This window comes from Osmerus eperlanus, chromosome 4 (assembly GCF_963692335.1).
Source record: "Osmerus eperlanus chromosome 4, fOsmEpe2.1, whole genome shotgun sequence".
Lineage (NCBI taxonomy): Eukaryota > Metazoa > Chordata > Actinopteri > Osmeriformes > Osmeridae > Osmerus > Osmerus eperlanus.
In genome coordinates, this window is record NC_085021.1 from 7,360,471 (window position 1) to 7,376,754 (window position 16,284).

The window sequence follows — 16,284 nt, forward strand, 5'->3', positions numbered from 1 at the left end:
GAAAGCATTGATTATATCTGGAATATATGTTCAGCATTGTCATTACACATTTTGTATATCTGAAGCATTCATGCTGACTGCTATATAATTAAATGTAATTAAGTGTTAGCAGTATTGAAGTGAAAGAAGGCACATGATGTGGGAGGGGTAAGTGGATGTTGTAAAGGGGCAGTTGAAGGTTGAGTTACGAGATCAACGTTATCACCCACTTACCCCTGGTTATCACCAGGTGTGCCATTTTCAACTGTTTCCTGTTGGTAGGTGACCAAAGGGTTTCCTGCTCTCGTACATAATGTTTGTACGTGCCATGTCATTGCTGGGGCTCAAGAAGTGGAATGTCCACAATTGTTGTAGTTGAAAACCAAAAAATGTATTTTTAATATTTTATTCCGTTTTCATGTTCCAGATTAAAAGACAGGTACAAAAAACATTAACAAATGTGGAAAGAAATCAGGATCCTAATAACTAATTTGCAAGAACAGCTTTTTGCACTCAGTAAGCCACACCTGGGCCTATTGGCCATTATCTCATCCTGTAGAGGGAGACAAACTTAAACTAAACACTAAAATGACACGCAGGGTAAACAGTCATTGGAATAACTTATTGACAGGCTCAGCCCACTACCACATCCATTAAAATATTTGAATAGCCAATGTTAAATATGTAGGCTACGATTATGATGCTAACTTGGTTTGAAATCCCAGACAGAATCAACATGTCTTCTACCCCCCAAAAAACACAAAAATAAAGACATTTTGATGCTTGCATTCCAATTCATTTTCATCTAACAATATATAAATATACGTTTTTAGTTTTTTTAATCATCTGAACTACATGAAAGAGATGACATCTCAGAGTGATTGGAGAAAAGGCAGAAATTGAATAAAGTGTTTGAACAAGGCTGACTCAGTGACTCATTTCTTTTTTGCATCTTAATCATTTTGTCATCATCTCCATTAAAACAAATCCAATCCGTTTTGTCACTCAACCATGTACACAAGTGCACCAGTGGGTGAAAGTCTTGTTTGCAGTTCCAAGAAGCATAGCAGTTTAACAATAAGACAAGTTACACATCTGTTACACAACACAATGCACAGTATACACCGACTAAATATCACTGTGCTTCATCATTTGAGAAGAGGGCTCTCTGGGGAGAACGCTCAGAATTTCTGTTGCTTTATTCCTTGGTTCTCCTGATCTTTGGTTCAGGCCCTCACTCATTCTGGGGTTCCACCTGGGGTTAAAAAGTGGGTCATGTTAATGAATATGAAACCATGATACCAAGCATTGTAACTAGCTACTAGCCTGACTTTGTCATACTCATAATTCTAGTCAGAATATGAGTCTGAGAACTCTCCGTTGGGCTGTGACTACGGGGCGTGTTTCAAACGAACCTGGAAAACAAATGCCTCTTCGCTCAATTGGATAGATCTACAACCAATCAGAGCAACGTAGTAGCCTATGTTAACTTTGACCGAATCCCGTAGGAAGGACGGCAAGAACATATTTTCCATCGACAAATGCCTTGATTGCGTTTCTCTGTTCCTCTTTCAAAATGAATGCGCTGTCGATGTCTTCTAAAACAGACTCGATGGCAGAATCATAACATCCCAGATTTCCAGCAGTATGTTTGTTCAAAACGAATTCAACTTAAGCGCTCTCTTGTGACGTGGGTGATTACGTTACTGTTGTTCATCTGTCCATCATCGTATAAAGCCCGCCCTGGAAATTTCATTGGTCCGCCCAGATTTGGGTTTTCTGTAGTTGTCCACAATACGAGACCCTCCAGACCCAACTTCCCGACCAAATTTTTTTGTGGGCGGGACGAAGTTGGGCTGGCAGCCAGGCTAACTAGCTACACTACCTACCTAACAATCTCATTGTTTGTTTGTGTTACTGACTTCATACATCTGGCCAATATTTGCCAACATTTCTACAGTGGTCTGAGGTCCAAGTACCACTGCTACCACAACTTGAGAACTACCGGCCTACAGGAAAGTCTCTCCACTTGAGTAAAGGGTATTGTAAAAATGTTTTCTATTCTGAAAGAAAACATACAGTGTATCTTGTGTTGACCTCACTGTAAAGTCTTGCCATTTCCACGCAATATATATAACATTCTGAAAGTCGTTATGCCTCTTTTCACATTAGCAACAAAAAGTAGAACCTATTATGTCCACTATAATAGATTTATATGTGGATTTCAAATGTGGGATAAACTACTGAATGTAACTTGTCATTAACCACCAGGTTAATTTGTTGTTAATCAGCACACCAGGGGAAAACATGTCTCCCTATAGGGTGTTCACCAATAACAGATACTGTATATTCCAAATTAGCGGAGATATTAGCTTTTAACTGAAATTACAAGTTGGGGACATTTTTGGTGTGTCACATTAACCTTCACATTCAGAACTTGATATCTGAAACACCTACAAAAGGACACTGCCATGTACTACCATGTTAAGTCATTTGGATTGCTATGACAATGAAGGAAGAGCAATAAGTAATAGATACATAGGCCACACCCCTGAGAAGGGTACAAATGAGATGTACTTTTACTAAGTAATAGTAAACTGTAAACTTTTACTAAGAATCTGCTTCTGGCTCGCTAGGCTTTGTTTCATAAACTATTCTGAAACTCTACAAACAGCTTTGTGTTGTGTTATTACGAGGGACTTTTTGTATTGAAATATGTGCAGTATGAAATGGGTGCAGTATGAAATATGTGCTGTATTAAATAAAGTACTTTATTTTGACTCATTTACGGATTCACTTACCTATGGTTCGGGGAAGTATCTGCACCAGTGGCCCATAATGTCAATCATAGTCTGTGTAGCAATCTCCTTCTTGTAGTAGATCCTGATCTGATGCTGTGAAAATCTCTCGGGCCTGCAGTATGACACCTGGTAGAGGTTACAGTTGGTTTGAACATGTCTTTCAGTAGAGCCACAGGTGTTCCAGTTCATTCAATGCTGTACATTTAACCATAGAAGTGAGTGGTAGGAGGTTCAATTGACACCAGCATTGGTCTGACCTGGTCTCTGGAGATTGGGACAGCTTTGGTAGGGTTGTCCTTTTTGTAGAAGCGCATTTGGTCAATAGGGTCATCCTCATTCATCCCATAGTCCATGTTGATGTCCTGAAGCAGTTTTACACAGGTAACATGACCTGAGGCAGTTTTACACAGGTAACATGACCTGAGGCAGTTTTACAGAGGTAACATGACCTGAGGCAGTTTTACACAGGTAACATGACCTGAGGCAGTTTTCCACAGGTAACATAACCTGAGGTAGTTTTACACAGGTAACATGACCTGAGGCAGTTTTACACAGGTAACATGACCTGAGGCAGTTTTACACAGGTAACATGAGTTGAGTGATAAAAGACCCAGGTCCTCAGACCTAGAATACTTAAACGTTCTTCCCATCTCAAGGTAATAAATGACATCCAACATTGTTTTAATGAACTCTATGCAAAGAGACAAAATTCCACCAATAAAGACATTTGGAGCAATGCAGTAAACGTCTTCTAATGTTTTTTAAAAGGGACAAAGTCTGGAAACTTACACTGCGTACAAAGTCCTTTGCATCCAGGTTCCAGGCTCTTTCCACTTCACGTGCCCAAACCTCGAACTGGTCCTGGAAATGAGACATTGCTACTCCTCTGGCTTAAAATGAATGATGACCAAACTGAACCCATTACCTTTATACCCCCACACACCTGTGAGACCTCCATTCGAGTGTTGCCAATATACTTGTAGTGACGCCGACAGGTGATGTTCTCTAGAATCTTTCTTGCCTCAGTCAGCTCAGGAGGGGAGTCAGGAGGGGAGTAGAGGATCTGCTCAAACACATGGTCTACATGAGGAGAGAGAGAGGATGAAAAAGAGAGAGAGAGACAGGTTTTGGTTGACCTCTTGTGTTATCCCCGGCACGTTTGAGAAAATGTAACGAGAGCATGAGGCTAATCTGAACCTGTGAGTTTAGTGTAGGCCTCCATGTCATCTATGGTGTCTGACATTCTGAACATTTCCCCCCCAGAGCCTTCAATCTTGATGTGTTCATTTGCTTTGACAAGGGCGTCTGCGATCCTGGAGAGCCAAAGCAAATTGATGGTGACAAGAAAACATTTGAGTCACAATGTAGCAATTACATCTAAGAGTGAACTTTTATTTTACCACTTTGTTCAACCATGGTTGTATTTAAACATGTTCTATAAATATTGATTGATTGAACGGTGGTCTCCACCCTCTCTCTATTTATACATTTGACTTCCCACATGAAGCTGTATGTGAGCCCCTTCTGTACAATACTCACATGAGCTGAATCACTTCAACCACTCTGTGCTGGCAAGCTCGTCTGTGGAGGCAGAATCTGGTGTGGAACATTTCATACAGGTTGTCCACTTCCTATTGAGAGAAACATCAGTACAGTGAACCTTTGGAAGTCATACCCTATTTGGAGATAAAGGGTTTGCCTGGCTACAAGTAGCACCTTGTCTCTGGTACAGATCTGAGACATCTTAACCACATTCCCATCCACCTCCTCATCCACCTCACAGACTCGGGCAAAGTTGATAAAGCGGTCATGGTCAAAGTTACTCTGAAGACCTAGGTAGTAAGAGTCCCTGTATGTTTGACAGAAGAAAATGTATAAGAACATGTTTAGGAATGCCATTTCAAAGACCTATGAACAACTTTGACAAACAAGTGGTTGAAAGCATGACATACCTGGCAAAGTAGTCCCATTTATCAACATCAACACCGTTTCTCTTGTTGGCTATGATTTCGTACAGGAAGGACTTCTTCTCTGGTCTGCCTTTGTAAGCCCACTGGAAACAGCAGAAAGCGATGCTCATTGACCTCTGTGGGGTGTCTTGAGACTGATTATTGGCTAATTAGGCTGACAGTGTGTCTAGCAAAATGGCCAGCTGATAGCCTACACTTGTTTAATTTCCCTTAAATCTTTTGCCTCTTCAGATGTTGTGTTTCACTCTACTTTGAATAAAGTGAGCAATAGATTTGTTCATAGTTCTATAGGTCACTCATTTATGAAAGTTTTGTCTACATCATAGAACATAACTACTAGGCATTAGGTTGATTTAATTGACACAGTGATATGGAGGGCAAACAAAATCTAAAATTCAGAAAGTTGACCAGTGTCATACTGTCATAGAGAGCTACAATCAAACAGAGCTACAGAATGTAAGAGTAAGAGACTATTAATTTTCTATACATGTGCTGTTTTCTTTCGCGTGTGGAAGATAATTTGTGAGTGCTAAGTGGTTGGGTGATAAATTACATTATAATAATAGTCCTAAATGTGTTGCGTCTCCTTGTCTTGTGGTTGCCTTGGTTTCCCCCCTCACTATTGGAGGACTGAGTAAGAATACCCAATTCCACTTCAGAATACCGAGAATCATCCAAAACAACCAACAAACAAATGTTTGTAAAATGTTGATAGTTCCTGTTTTATACAGCTAAAACAGCCTGGGGTCAAAATGACCATGTGTCCTTGACCATGTGTCAAGGACATTGAAAACATATCATCATGTTAATATTGTGTTCACCCAGTTACCCATTAAATGAAGAAAAGCCATTAAATAAGAAGTCAAAATAAGTTATATCAAGCATGCATAAAGAGGCGTTAAACATTTAATGCAATCAAACTGATCCCATTCAATTAAGGGCCATTCAACCCTGTTTTGGCTCATGTTAACTTGTATAATTAACAAGCCTATGTATTCCTGGATAGGAACCTTGTGGTCGAGAGGGGAAGAATTCAGTAGTAGGAGAAGAGAGAGACGCACTCAGGTTTCTAAACGTTTTTCACTCAAGATCACTAAATATTTACCAGTTTGGACAGGATGTGTATTATTATCTTAATAATCATTCAAGTGTTCCTATTTTTGACTAAATGTATTGTAACGAAACTGACTGCTGTCACTGTTACCTTCCCAGGGGTTTTGTCAATCGGTCCAGCAATTTGTTCCTTGATGAAGTCCAGGTCTTCAGGCAGGACCAGACCATGCTGCTCCATCTTCAATTCATTTTTGTCGACAAGGTGGTCAAACATGGCCACGGACGCATCCTCGTGCTGAAGAAAAGAAGATTCTGGTGAACAAAGTGGAACCCATATGCACATACACACGTTTTGCCGACATACACTTGTAAAGACAAATGTATTTTTGTATTCAGTCCTTCACCATGACAACAAAAATACAGAGAAACCAAAGCAGAATGGTTTCCTGCACCTAAATAGTTTAGCATTATGGGACTGGATCCCTGTCCTAACTTGAAATGGGTCACATTTTGTTGTAGGGAATGCAAATATATCTGACCTAAAATAATCGTGCAGCAGTAATTGAAACCATTTTTATAGAAGACCAGATATTTGCAATTGCTTCAGTCATTATGAAACATCTGGGAATCACTGGCTTTAAAAACCTATTCAGTTGACAACAACAGGACGCACACAAATAAAGCCAGTGCATTCCCATAAATGTTTGCCTGTGTATTATAATAAATATTGATTTGGGGGGTTTTGATGGAGAAAGGGAGACGGAACAGTTTTTACCTTCCATTTCCTTCCTGTAGAGACTTTGGGGATAAACATCCCATCAAACAAATGGGAGAAAGGGCCATGTCCTGGTAAAATCAATATGTTGGAGGTACAGAGAGAGAGATTGTTAACTCAAGATGGAAAACATGAGTGTATTTGTGTGTGAGAGAAAGGGGAATAGATATATCTTGAGAAACAACATGAGCTTCCTCACAGGTGAGGAAAACATATTCAAGTCAGAATGAGTCTTGTATGACCCAGTGGGAAAGAGAGTGAGTGAAAACAACATTTCATTCTCAGCACTTTCTGCCACACCTTGAAATGAAACTCTGCAGTTCAGTTCATAGTGAGTGTACAAGGTTGAGTGTGTGTGTTTCCCTCACCCAGGTCGTGGCAGAGGCCAGCGATCTGCACACAGAGGAAGTCTCTGCAAGAGATTTGAAGTTCTGGCTGCCGCTCTTTCAGCTCCCGGACCAGTCTCCCTGCCAGGTGACTCACTCTAGACCGACACACACACACACAACTAGTTAGCAAACAACACCTAAATCGTCCAGTATCATCGCCAAAACATTTGAATGTCCTACCCTATGGAGTGCTCAAAGCGGTTGTGGGTCGCCCCAGGATAGACATAGCAGGCCCCTCCAAGCTGCTTGATGTAGCGAAGTCTCTGGAACTGGGGTGTGTCAATGATGCGGACCAGCAAAGGGTGCATTGGCACAAGCCCATGTATTGGATCGTTGAACACCTGAAAGAGTTGAAACAAAAGAAGGAATAATTATCATCCAACACTTTTATTCATCCCATGTCAATTGTGGTGATGGAATAATAACCGACCTTTGAACAACTCTAAACAACAATGGCCGGGTTTCCCAGATTCGTGAAGAAGCTCTTAACCCTTGTGTTATCTTCGGGTCATTCTGACCCATCAGTCATTGTGACCCACTGTCGTATTGCGACAAATTTACCTCATACAAAAACAAAGTGAAGCATTTTCTTTTAACTGTCGGGCTGTCTCAGACCCCCCACATTGCAATGGTTAAAAGAAAATTATTTTTATTTGTTTTTGTATTGGGTGAAATTGGGTAAACACAACGATGGTTCGTTGTGAACCTTTGGGTCATGTGACCCGAAGGCAGCACGAGGGTTAAGAGCTTCTTCACGAATCTGTGTTGAATGAATTCACGATGTGTGCTGGGAAACATAATGACCCCCAACTCGCAAGCCAGCGTTTCAACCGCAGGAATTTTTCACCTGTAAGAACTTACAGCACTGAACCTGTATGATTAGTCCAGTACTGGCAACCGATCTGTCAACGGAAATACTTTATGTGGCATATGTGGCATGCCCTAGTCATGCCACATATGAAGAGGAGAGCGGATACTGCCATGCTCCAAGTCGCCATCCGAGCAGACCGTCATGGGAGCTCGGAAAATTCCATCTGCTTCGACCAAAAATCTATTCGATTGAAAATCTATTTGAAAAAGGTGTAGCTTTTTCTCCGAAACAAAGACAGGAAGGTAGCAAATGTTTTGCTCCTGTCACGCCATGCCCTGATGTTACGGACACATTTGTATATCTGTACAATTGTGCCCTCTCATTCGTTTTTCAAATGTCCCTCTGTGATTGGCTTGTCAAACCTCAATCGTTGTCACAGTGCGCATGTCCTTGTCCAATCATATGTCTGTCCGTCTCTCTTTCAGGCTTCACTTGTCTTCCGTTCGTTAGTCGACTTGTTACCCAAACCGTGTTTGATCTGTTCTACCATCGGCTGTCCAGCGTGAACGGAAATTTTTTTTTTTCGTTTTTGTTTTCGTGTTTTCCCAGTGCTTCTGTTCTTATATTTACATGTATTCTTTGTTGTTGTTTTACTCGGCTTTACTCGGTATAGTGATTTTTGTTTCGTTTGGTTCATCACCCAGTGACGAGGGGATAGGTAAGCTGCCCATGGATGCCATTACATTAACATCTATGTTACACGAGTGCTACGTGTATTTTAGTTTAGGGATGTTTTTGGTTACGTGGTTAGGGCTTCTTTTGATAAATTAGTCCTACTTTTCTTTGGCACCGTTCGTATTTCCATTGTTCTCTGGAGTGTTTTTGTAAAATAAACATATGTAGCCTATTATTTTAAATTCGGTGTTTGCGGTTTACGTTATGGCTCCCTACACCTAGACGTAAACGAGCTCTACCCGGGGTCTTAACACCTGAGTATAGCATGAGCCAAATCGTGTGCTGGCTGTATAGGGTGTGGTGTTCAATGTAAACACCATTCATTTTATATTGTGTACAAATAAAAATCTAAATTTGAATTACATTTATTCAACATTATTTTAAACGTTATTTTGACAGGGGGTCATACTGAGACCAAGGTCTCTATGGGCTAGGCCAGGCTACTTTATATTGAAAGACAATGTCTGTGGGTTTATATAAACTATTTTATATTGGGGTCTAAACGACTCTGGTTGGTTTCACCATAAATATACATTTAGTCATTTTACATTTAGTCATATACCTAACACAAATAATGTTTACTTGAAATCACTGAAAACTAAATTATACCAGAATCAAATAATGATAGGTAAGCTTTTAAGTATCGATGTGGAATGTACTTGGTATAAAAGCTGCAATTTGTATTAAAGAAAAGTAGGCTATAGATTTTCGTTTAAAACAAGCAAAATCACTGTGACTTTCCTAAAATAATATGATAATCAGTCATTCTTTTGTCAGATTACTTTAATTACATATCTAGGTAATGTTTTAAGAAGAAAAAAGTTAAAATTCTGATTTGATGGTTTATTACAGTGGTAAGTATTATTGTCTGTATTCAATTTAACATACAAGGTAGGCCTTGAATGTTAAATATGCTGGTAGGATGAGGATTAAGCATTTATGCTGAGGACAAAATCCAGTGGCATTTGGAATCGGCAACCCGCAATGACTTGTATTATAAAATCTTTTAATAGAGCTGAACATTTTTCCCACAAAAACCTGGGAGTGATATACTCAATGTTGATGAGAAAGGGTCCATGGTTGGGTTGGTTGTACAGGTGATGGTCTCGGTATAAAACATGGTTGGGTTGGTTGTACAGATGATGGCCTCAGTATAAAACATGGTCAGGTTGGTTGATGATGGTCTCGGTATAAAAGTGGACCAGTGTTCTCTAGCTGCTACTTCTCTTTGCTCTCTTCTTCATTCAGTTTCTTTCTCCCTCCACTTTACAATTATCTAGGCAAATTAATATTTAAAACCTTTATTTTTAACATGTTTGCCTTTAATACAAATCAATTGCAATGTTATTAAATGTAAATTTCCTTGACCATGCTCTGATTTATCCAATGGATTAAAATACCTGCAAATTCAGCATATTTGGTTATACTTACATTGACATTTAGTCATTTAGCAGACACTCTTATCCAGAGCGACTAACACTAAGTACAGGGACATTTCCCCGAGGCAAGTAGGGTGAAGTGCCTTGCCCAAGGACACAACGTCATCGGCACAGCCAGAATCGAACCGGCAACCTTCTGATTACTAGCCAGACTCCCTAACCGACTCCCATATACTCTCCAGTTTAGTTCTCTTCCATCAGATCAAGGGGCAGGGGCGTTGTTAGATCCTTTTTACTGTATAAATCTGCTGTGCCCCAGTAAAATCAAAAGTTTGAGTTTTAACAATTTACTTTATTAGTCAGTATATTAATTTAGATTGATAATCCCGGAAAAAAATAAACCCAATATCCCAATCAACCCTTGTAAATGTGTTTAACCTAAAACACAAACTGATGCACGCAGAATTCCATGTCAGCGCGCTCTTCTGAGCTTGCCAAATAGCCACTGCAGCACACACACAGAAGTCCAGGTGTCGGACTCGGTACACAAGTCAGAATTGAGGTAGGCTAAGAAAACATTACAAAACTAAAGATAGTTTCTAAATGAGAGGCCTACCGATCATCTTATTTTGACTAAAACATAAAAACAATATGACATTGTTCATCGTTTGTAGCCTCCTGTGTGCCATCGTTTACCTACCTGCATATTCTGACTTTAAAGACGAAGATTGTGATATTTCTCTACTCAATCTTATTCCTTTGTCTCTTTTATTTCCATCACCACCCTCTCATTTCAACATCACATCCAGACAGCCTCTAATTCATCTTTCTGTTGCTATTGAAACAAACTTCACGTAGACCTATGGGGGTTTCTACATACAATATTGCACAGCATCTTTACCTATTAATAAAAAAAAAAAATACTAAAACATGATCATTGCATAAGACTCCTCTCAACACACTATTGGATTGTCTTCTTTACGCTAAAACTGTCAAGATCCTTCTTAAGAAAGAAGGCTATATTTACCTTTCCCTGCACATTGAACTGGCAGTCAATCGTGTTCGGCTTGTCCGGAGCCTGGTCAGCCAGAGTTGAGCATTTGGAGCAAATCATTTTGAGGAATGAAATAAAACGGCACTAGTGAACTGATGTGATGAGGTAACTGATTTTCTGACTAACGCCAGGTAGAGATGTAAGTGTGCTTTTATGCAGTAATGAGGACGACACTCCCATCTGCGGACGATCATTAGCCAACACCTCCGAATGTCTTTGAATACCATTTTAAGTAATCCGTAAATATTAAATTGTTTACTGTTCTTTGATACATGCTACAAACATAACATAATTCATTTCTTTCAAGAATGGTTACAATGTATTGCAATGTCATTAATAGTAGGCCATGGATTAAAGAAACTTTATTTTCCATTGGCCTAAACAAAAGATTGGACGGGGCAGGATGGGCGCAGGAGACGGTGGAGACGCCGTGCACAACCCAGGAAGCGGCAGCCAGGACTCCTTTTGGACGGGGCGGCACGGTGGCGCCTGGGAGCGCGGACACAGAGGCGCCTGGGAGCGCGGACACAGAGGCGCCTGGGAGCGCGGACACAGAGGCACCTGGGAGCGCGGACACAGAGGCGCCTGGGAGCGCGGACACAGAGGCACCTGGGAGCACGGACACAGAGGCGCCTGGGAGCGTGGACGAGGGGGCGCTTGGGAGTGCGGACACAGGGGCGGGGGATGGTGGCGGCCAGAAGTCCTCGGGAGGAGTAGGCAGTGGCCAGAAGTCCTCGGGAGGAGTAGGCAGTGGCCAGAAGTCCTCGGGAGGAGTAGGCAGTGGCCAGAAGTCCTCGGGAGGAGTAGGCAGTGGCCAGAAGTCCTCGGGCGGAGAAGGTGGCGGCCAGAAGTCTCGGCAGGGACAGCCTCAGTCGTCTGCATACTGGGCGGCGGCATTGGAACAGGACAGGACAGAGGCAGGGGCACAGGACAGGACCGGGTCGGGGCACAGGACGGGACTATGTCTGGGTACTGGTGGCAGGCAGCCGAGACTCCCCGGCAGGAACAGCCTCGGTGGTCTGGGTGCTGGGCGGCTCAACCTCGGTTGGTCAGCATCTGATTTCCCAGAAGTCATTGCAAGAACACGCATCTCAAATCATTCTCCATCTTCTCGCAAGTCGCAAGACGCTTGGCAAGAACGTTCTTCTCAAGAACGCAAGTAAGTTTTGTTAGGGTTAGGGTTAGGTGTGTTTGTGTTTTAGATGTGTGTGTGTGCTTGGCCCTTGACTGGCTGGGGCTCCTCGTTGTCGTCGGCGACCACTATGACAATGTCAGGGTAGTACTGCCGTATGCTGTCAATCAAGTCCTGTAATTTATCATAGCGCAGGAAGGTCTTGGTAGCGATGGTGACAAGGGAACTGATACTGGGAAGAAATGAAACCGTTTATACAAAAATAGGTTGATTCCACTCTAAAAACGAAACATTTATTTTGACCCTGTTTAATTTCAGACAAACAACTGTATAACACACCTTCTTCTTTGAAGGCTGGTTTCACGAGTTTTGGGGTGATGACATGTCCAACAGTGATTGTAAAGACTGAGTGGTGTCCATGGGTTTCCATCTGAACTGGAAGAGCACAGGATATGGTCACTATGGATACAAACACTTATTAATCTTAACGTCTTTGTCACATCACAACAGTAGAAAAACAAAAGACGTATTTTCCATTCTGTCTTAAACAGGAATTCATTATTCCCAATCTATGTGTGTGTTGTACTGGATTCAAATGAATTTGTTTCATTTGAAGTCAGGTGGCTGAGCGGTTAGGTAATCGGGCTAGTAATCTGAAGGTTGCCAGTTCAATTCCTGGCTGTGCCAAATGACGTTGTGTCCTTGGGCAAGGCACTTCACCCTACTTGCCTCGGGGGAATGTCCCTGTACTTACTGTAAGTCGCTCTGGATAAGAGCGTCTGCTAAATGACAATGTAAATGTTTGTTTCACTTAGCGTCGGTACTACAGTATAGATAGTGAGATGCAAACCGGTTGCTGCAACAAACACAGCCTCCAGATAAGTGTATGGGTAAACACAGAGCCGTCACAGGGGCAGTGCGACACCCTGTGCAAACTTAACATGCTGTTAGCACCCACAAACAGGGTGCATATCCTGTTCAATAAGCCCTGTTTATTGACATACACTGTGATGCACGCCCAAGAATCACTTTCAACCTGCACAGTGACTTTCCATAATTCCAACAGCTACATATCCTGTGCGTGCGTGTGTTCTTGAGTGCCTTGCTGTGTGTGTGTTAAATGTGAACGTACACCCTGTATCCGTGGAGTTGATAAACATGCCAAAATAGATAGGATGAAAGGTTTAGGAAAAAAAATACTGAAAGTAGAAAAGAAAAACAACTTTGTGATTGCAAACCATAAGAAAACTTTGGGAAGATGACTTTGGGGAAGCAATGACAGAGGGTCAATGGGAAGCAGCACTTGATCTAGTACACACCTCCCCTCCTTGTGCCAGACACGGCCTAATTCAACTTAAAATCCTCCTTAGAGTGTACTGGACCAGGGCTAAATTGGCCAAGATTTTTCCTAGTGTTGACCCTGCGTGTCCCTGCTGTAAAAGTCGCCCAGCCGACCACATACATATGTTCTGGTCTTGCCCTTTTCTCAGGACATTTGGGCCAGACACATTTCAGGCCTACTGCAGCATGTTTGGTATACACATCCCTCCAAAACCAATATGTGCCATATTTGGTTTCACAGAAGAAACTCAATCTCTTAAAGGCAGGGCCTATGCTGTCATAGCATTCACCTCTTTGCTTGCTAGACGTCAGATATTACTCCTGTGGAAAGATCAATCACCACCCACATTCAGTAGATGGATGAGACATTATGTTTTTCCTGAAACTGGAGAAAATTAGATACACACCGGATGGTTCCATACAGAGTTTTGAGAGAACTTGGACCTCTTTCTTGACGTACTTTGAGAGCTTACAAACTCCTTTACACGAAACAGACTAGATGCTGATGCCCCCACCATCAATGTGTTAAAAGAAAACTCTGAAGCTCAGACACTGCAGGGGGTTTTCATAGCTGTTTGAAAATGTAAATGCCCTCTAAACTTGCAACACGGAAGACAATTTCCAAGAGAATCCAAACCCATCAAAAGACAGCGGGCAAACAATGTCTTGGCAAGAGAGAACGTCGTGGCTAAACAGCATTCCTTGAATCTAACCACTTCATTGACATTTAGTCATTTAGCAGACGCTCTTATCCAGAGCGACATTCCCCCGAGGCAAGTAGGGTGAAGTGCCTTGCCCAAGGACACAAAGTCATTTTTGCACGGCCAGGGATCGAACTGGCAACCTTCCGATTAACAGCCCGATTCCCATCTGACTCCCTATCATCAACGTCAACACTAGAACTATGCCTTTCTGATACTTGATCTTCTGCTGTACTTTCTACACACAAGGGCAAATTTGTCCTTCAACCAAAATCACTTGATGTTGTTGGAACTCGTTTACAGTCCCAGTGTGCTGCAACTTTACAGACTTGTTGACTCTCTCTCCACCCTTCCACCTCCACCTCCCAACAGTCACCCAAAATACAGCACATGACTTTGGGTTGTATGACTTTCGATGGTTTAGTGCGCGACGGCTCTTTGGTCACCAAGCCATCAAGTATGCCGTGGAGAAGGTTATGGGTGGGGTTGGAATGATGGGTGGCACATGAGAGCAGTTCCAAAATCTCTGTCTTTCATGTCAAAAGGTACTGTGCAACGTGGATGGATTGTTTTCATGGATTGCAGTTCTTCACCCATTGTCTCTGCTCAAACTTGATGTCTATCTGGCGAGCATGATATATTTTACTTGAGGTTTAACAAAATATTAATTTCTGATGTAGCTGACGGTATTTTTTATGGACTCACGTATGTCTGCTGTCCTGGGGTGGAACACAGTGTTTGTGTAGGTGACAAACTGAAGCTGTCGGTTCAAATTCGGAAGATGTCTACTGGACATGCTTATGTGCATTTGCCCCGCCCCTGTGATGAAAACTGCATCCACTGTGGCAGCCACATCAAACGTACCCATGGTGGCAGTCAAATTCACCTATGAGAAAGCACCATGGTGATAAAATGCAAAATAAATGGAAAGTGATCAAGTCCAAACAGGGAAGTGATGCTGATCATACAGCACTTCCTAAAACCAAATTATACAACAAACAGAAAGAACTAGAACCTACCATGTATATGTCTTTAGGCAGTTCCTTCAGACCCAGCCCTTTGGGAAGATCAATAGTGAAAATCGTATTTATTCTAGAGAAAGAGACTCTTTCTTTATCCTCAAACCAAACTCATTATTATTCCTTCAGATGGAAGTCAACAGCACTTTAATGGCTGCAGAAGCTCTCTATTGTATGGTTTATTATCTGCTCTTACCAGGGATGATGATAGTCTTGAGGGGTCGTACCTCCAGTCCCTGAGTAGGGTACTGAAGAGGACTGTTAGCCTCTGCTATGATAAGAAGGTCCAGAGCGCTGGAGGACCTAGAGTTGTAATGGGGATGTACGAAAGCATCAATCACACGTAACAGTTACCTTCCATCAAATTCATATGGTTCAATTTGACAGCGGGAATTTACAAGGAATAGTGGATTTTTTTTTTCATGCGATGGAAACTGGAAGCGAGTGTGCATTGTAAGTGTTTGTGTGTAGGCCTGCATAACCATCCAATTAAATGCTGACATTTCTACCTTTGTCGATGATGACGTCTGTGTTTTTGTTTTGGAGTCAGGGTGGGGGCCAGGGGTGAATATTTCTGTGTGTACTGTTTTAATACCTCTTCTGGAAATGTCACACTAGTGACACGGTTAAAAGCAGGTGTTATCCTTGGGCCACAGTCACACAGCCGAGAGACAGATGCAGAAAATTGTTTTTTAATGATATAAAGGATAAAAATGTCCAAATACTAAAAACAATGTAAATGTCTCGTAGCCTATGGCTACTTTGGCGTATGTCCCCTCCGATCCAAGAACGCCGTCGGCTCCGCGCAGCACCGCTCCCCTCTTCCCTTAGACCACCGCCTGCAGTGCGTAGGCCTGCCTGGACAACAATAATAATTGGCTACTTTTGGTTCGCACAGTGACAAGTAACTGTGTAGGGGAGATTCAAGTACTTCCCTTTACGTTCAGCGGACGAGCCGTGGTTGTGCCTCCGGAGTCCGAATGGGAGCAGCGGAATTTTGATCGTCGCTTCTCTGTGCTCCTGCGTGTGTCCCCGTAGAATTCCTTCCTTCTGTTCAATCTCCGCTCCTTTTTGAAGGAGTTCCTCTCATTGGTTGGCCAATCAGTTGGGGATCATTTAACAGTGATGGGCTGCGTCCCTGTCAG

At 42.1% G+C, this 16,284-nt stretch overlaps 1 protein-coding gene and 1 long non-coding RNA gene across 3 annotated transcripts; both read right to left on the reverse strand.

The window, feature by feature from the left end:
- Positions 1–330: 330 nt before the first annotated feature.
- On the reverse strand, positions 331–11,083 carry LOC134018489 (deoxynucleoside triphosphate triphosphohydrolase SAMHD1-like). Of its 2 annotated transcripts, XM_062458453.1 has the most exons (14): positions 10,920–11,083; positions 7,148–7,308; positions 6,947–7,062; positions 6,579–6,649; positions 5,955–6,098; positions 4,733–4,833; positions 4,497–4,629; positions 4,320–4,411; positions 3,978–4,093; positions 3,724–3,860; positions 3,570–3,641; positions 3,038–3,142; positions 2,781–2,906; positions 331–1,234 (listed from the first exon to the last, which is right to left on the reverse strand). In XM_062458453.1, exons 1-13 carry the CDS (start codon positions 11,004–11,006, stop codon positions 2,781–2,783), a joined length of 1,461 nt encoding a protein of 486 aa, XP_062314437.1. In that variant the 5' UTR covers positions 11,007–11,083; the 3' UTR covers positions 331–1,234. The 2 variants fall into 2 exon arrangements, with proteins under 2 accessions (XP_062314437.1, XP_062314438.1); XM_062458454.1 differs by lacking the exons at positions 331–1,234; positions 2,781–2,906 and having other exon boundaries at positions 3,128–3,171.
- A 1,266-nt stretch (positions 11,084–12,349) lies between these two features.
- Positions 12,350–15,561, reverse strand: LOC134018493 (uncharacterized). The gene is made up of 4 exons (XR_009929942.1): positions 15,336–15,561; positions 15,140–15,177; positions 14,826–15,006; positions 12,350–12,513 (listed from the first exon to the last, which is right to left on the reverse strand). It is a non-coding gene; the product is annotated as an uncharacterized LOC134018493 (long non-coding RNA).
- Between the last annotated feature and the right edge of the window lie 723 nt (positions 15,562–16,284).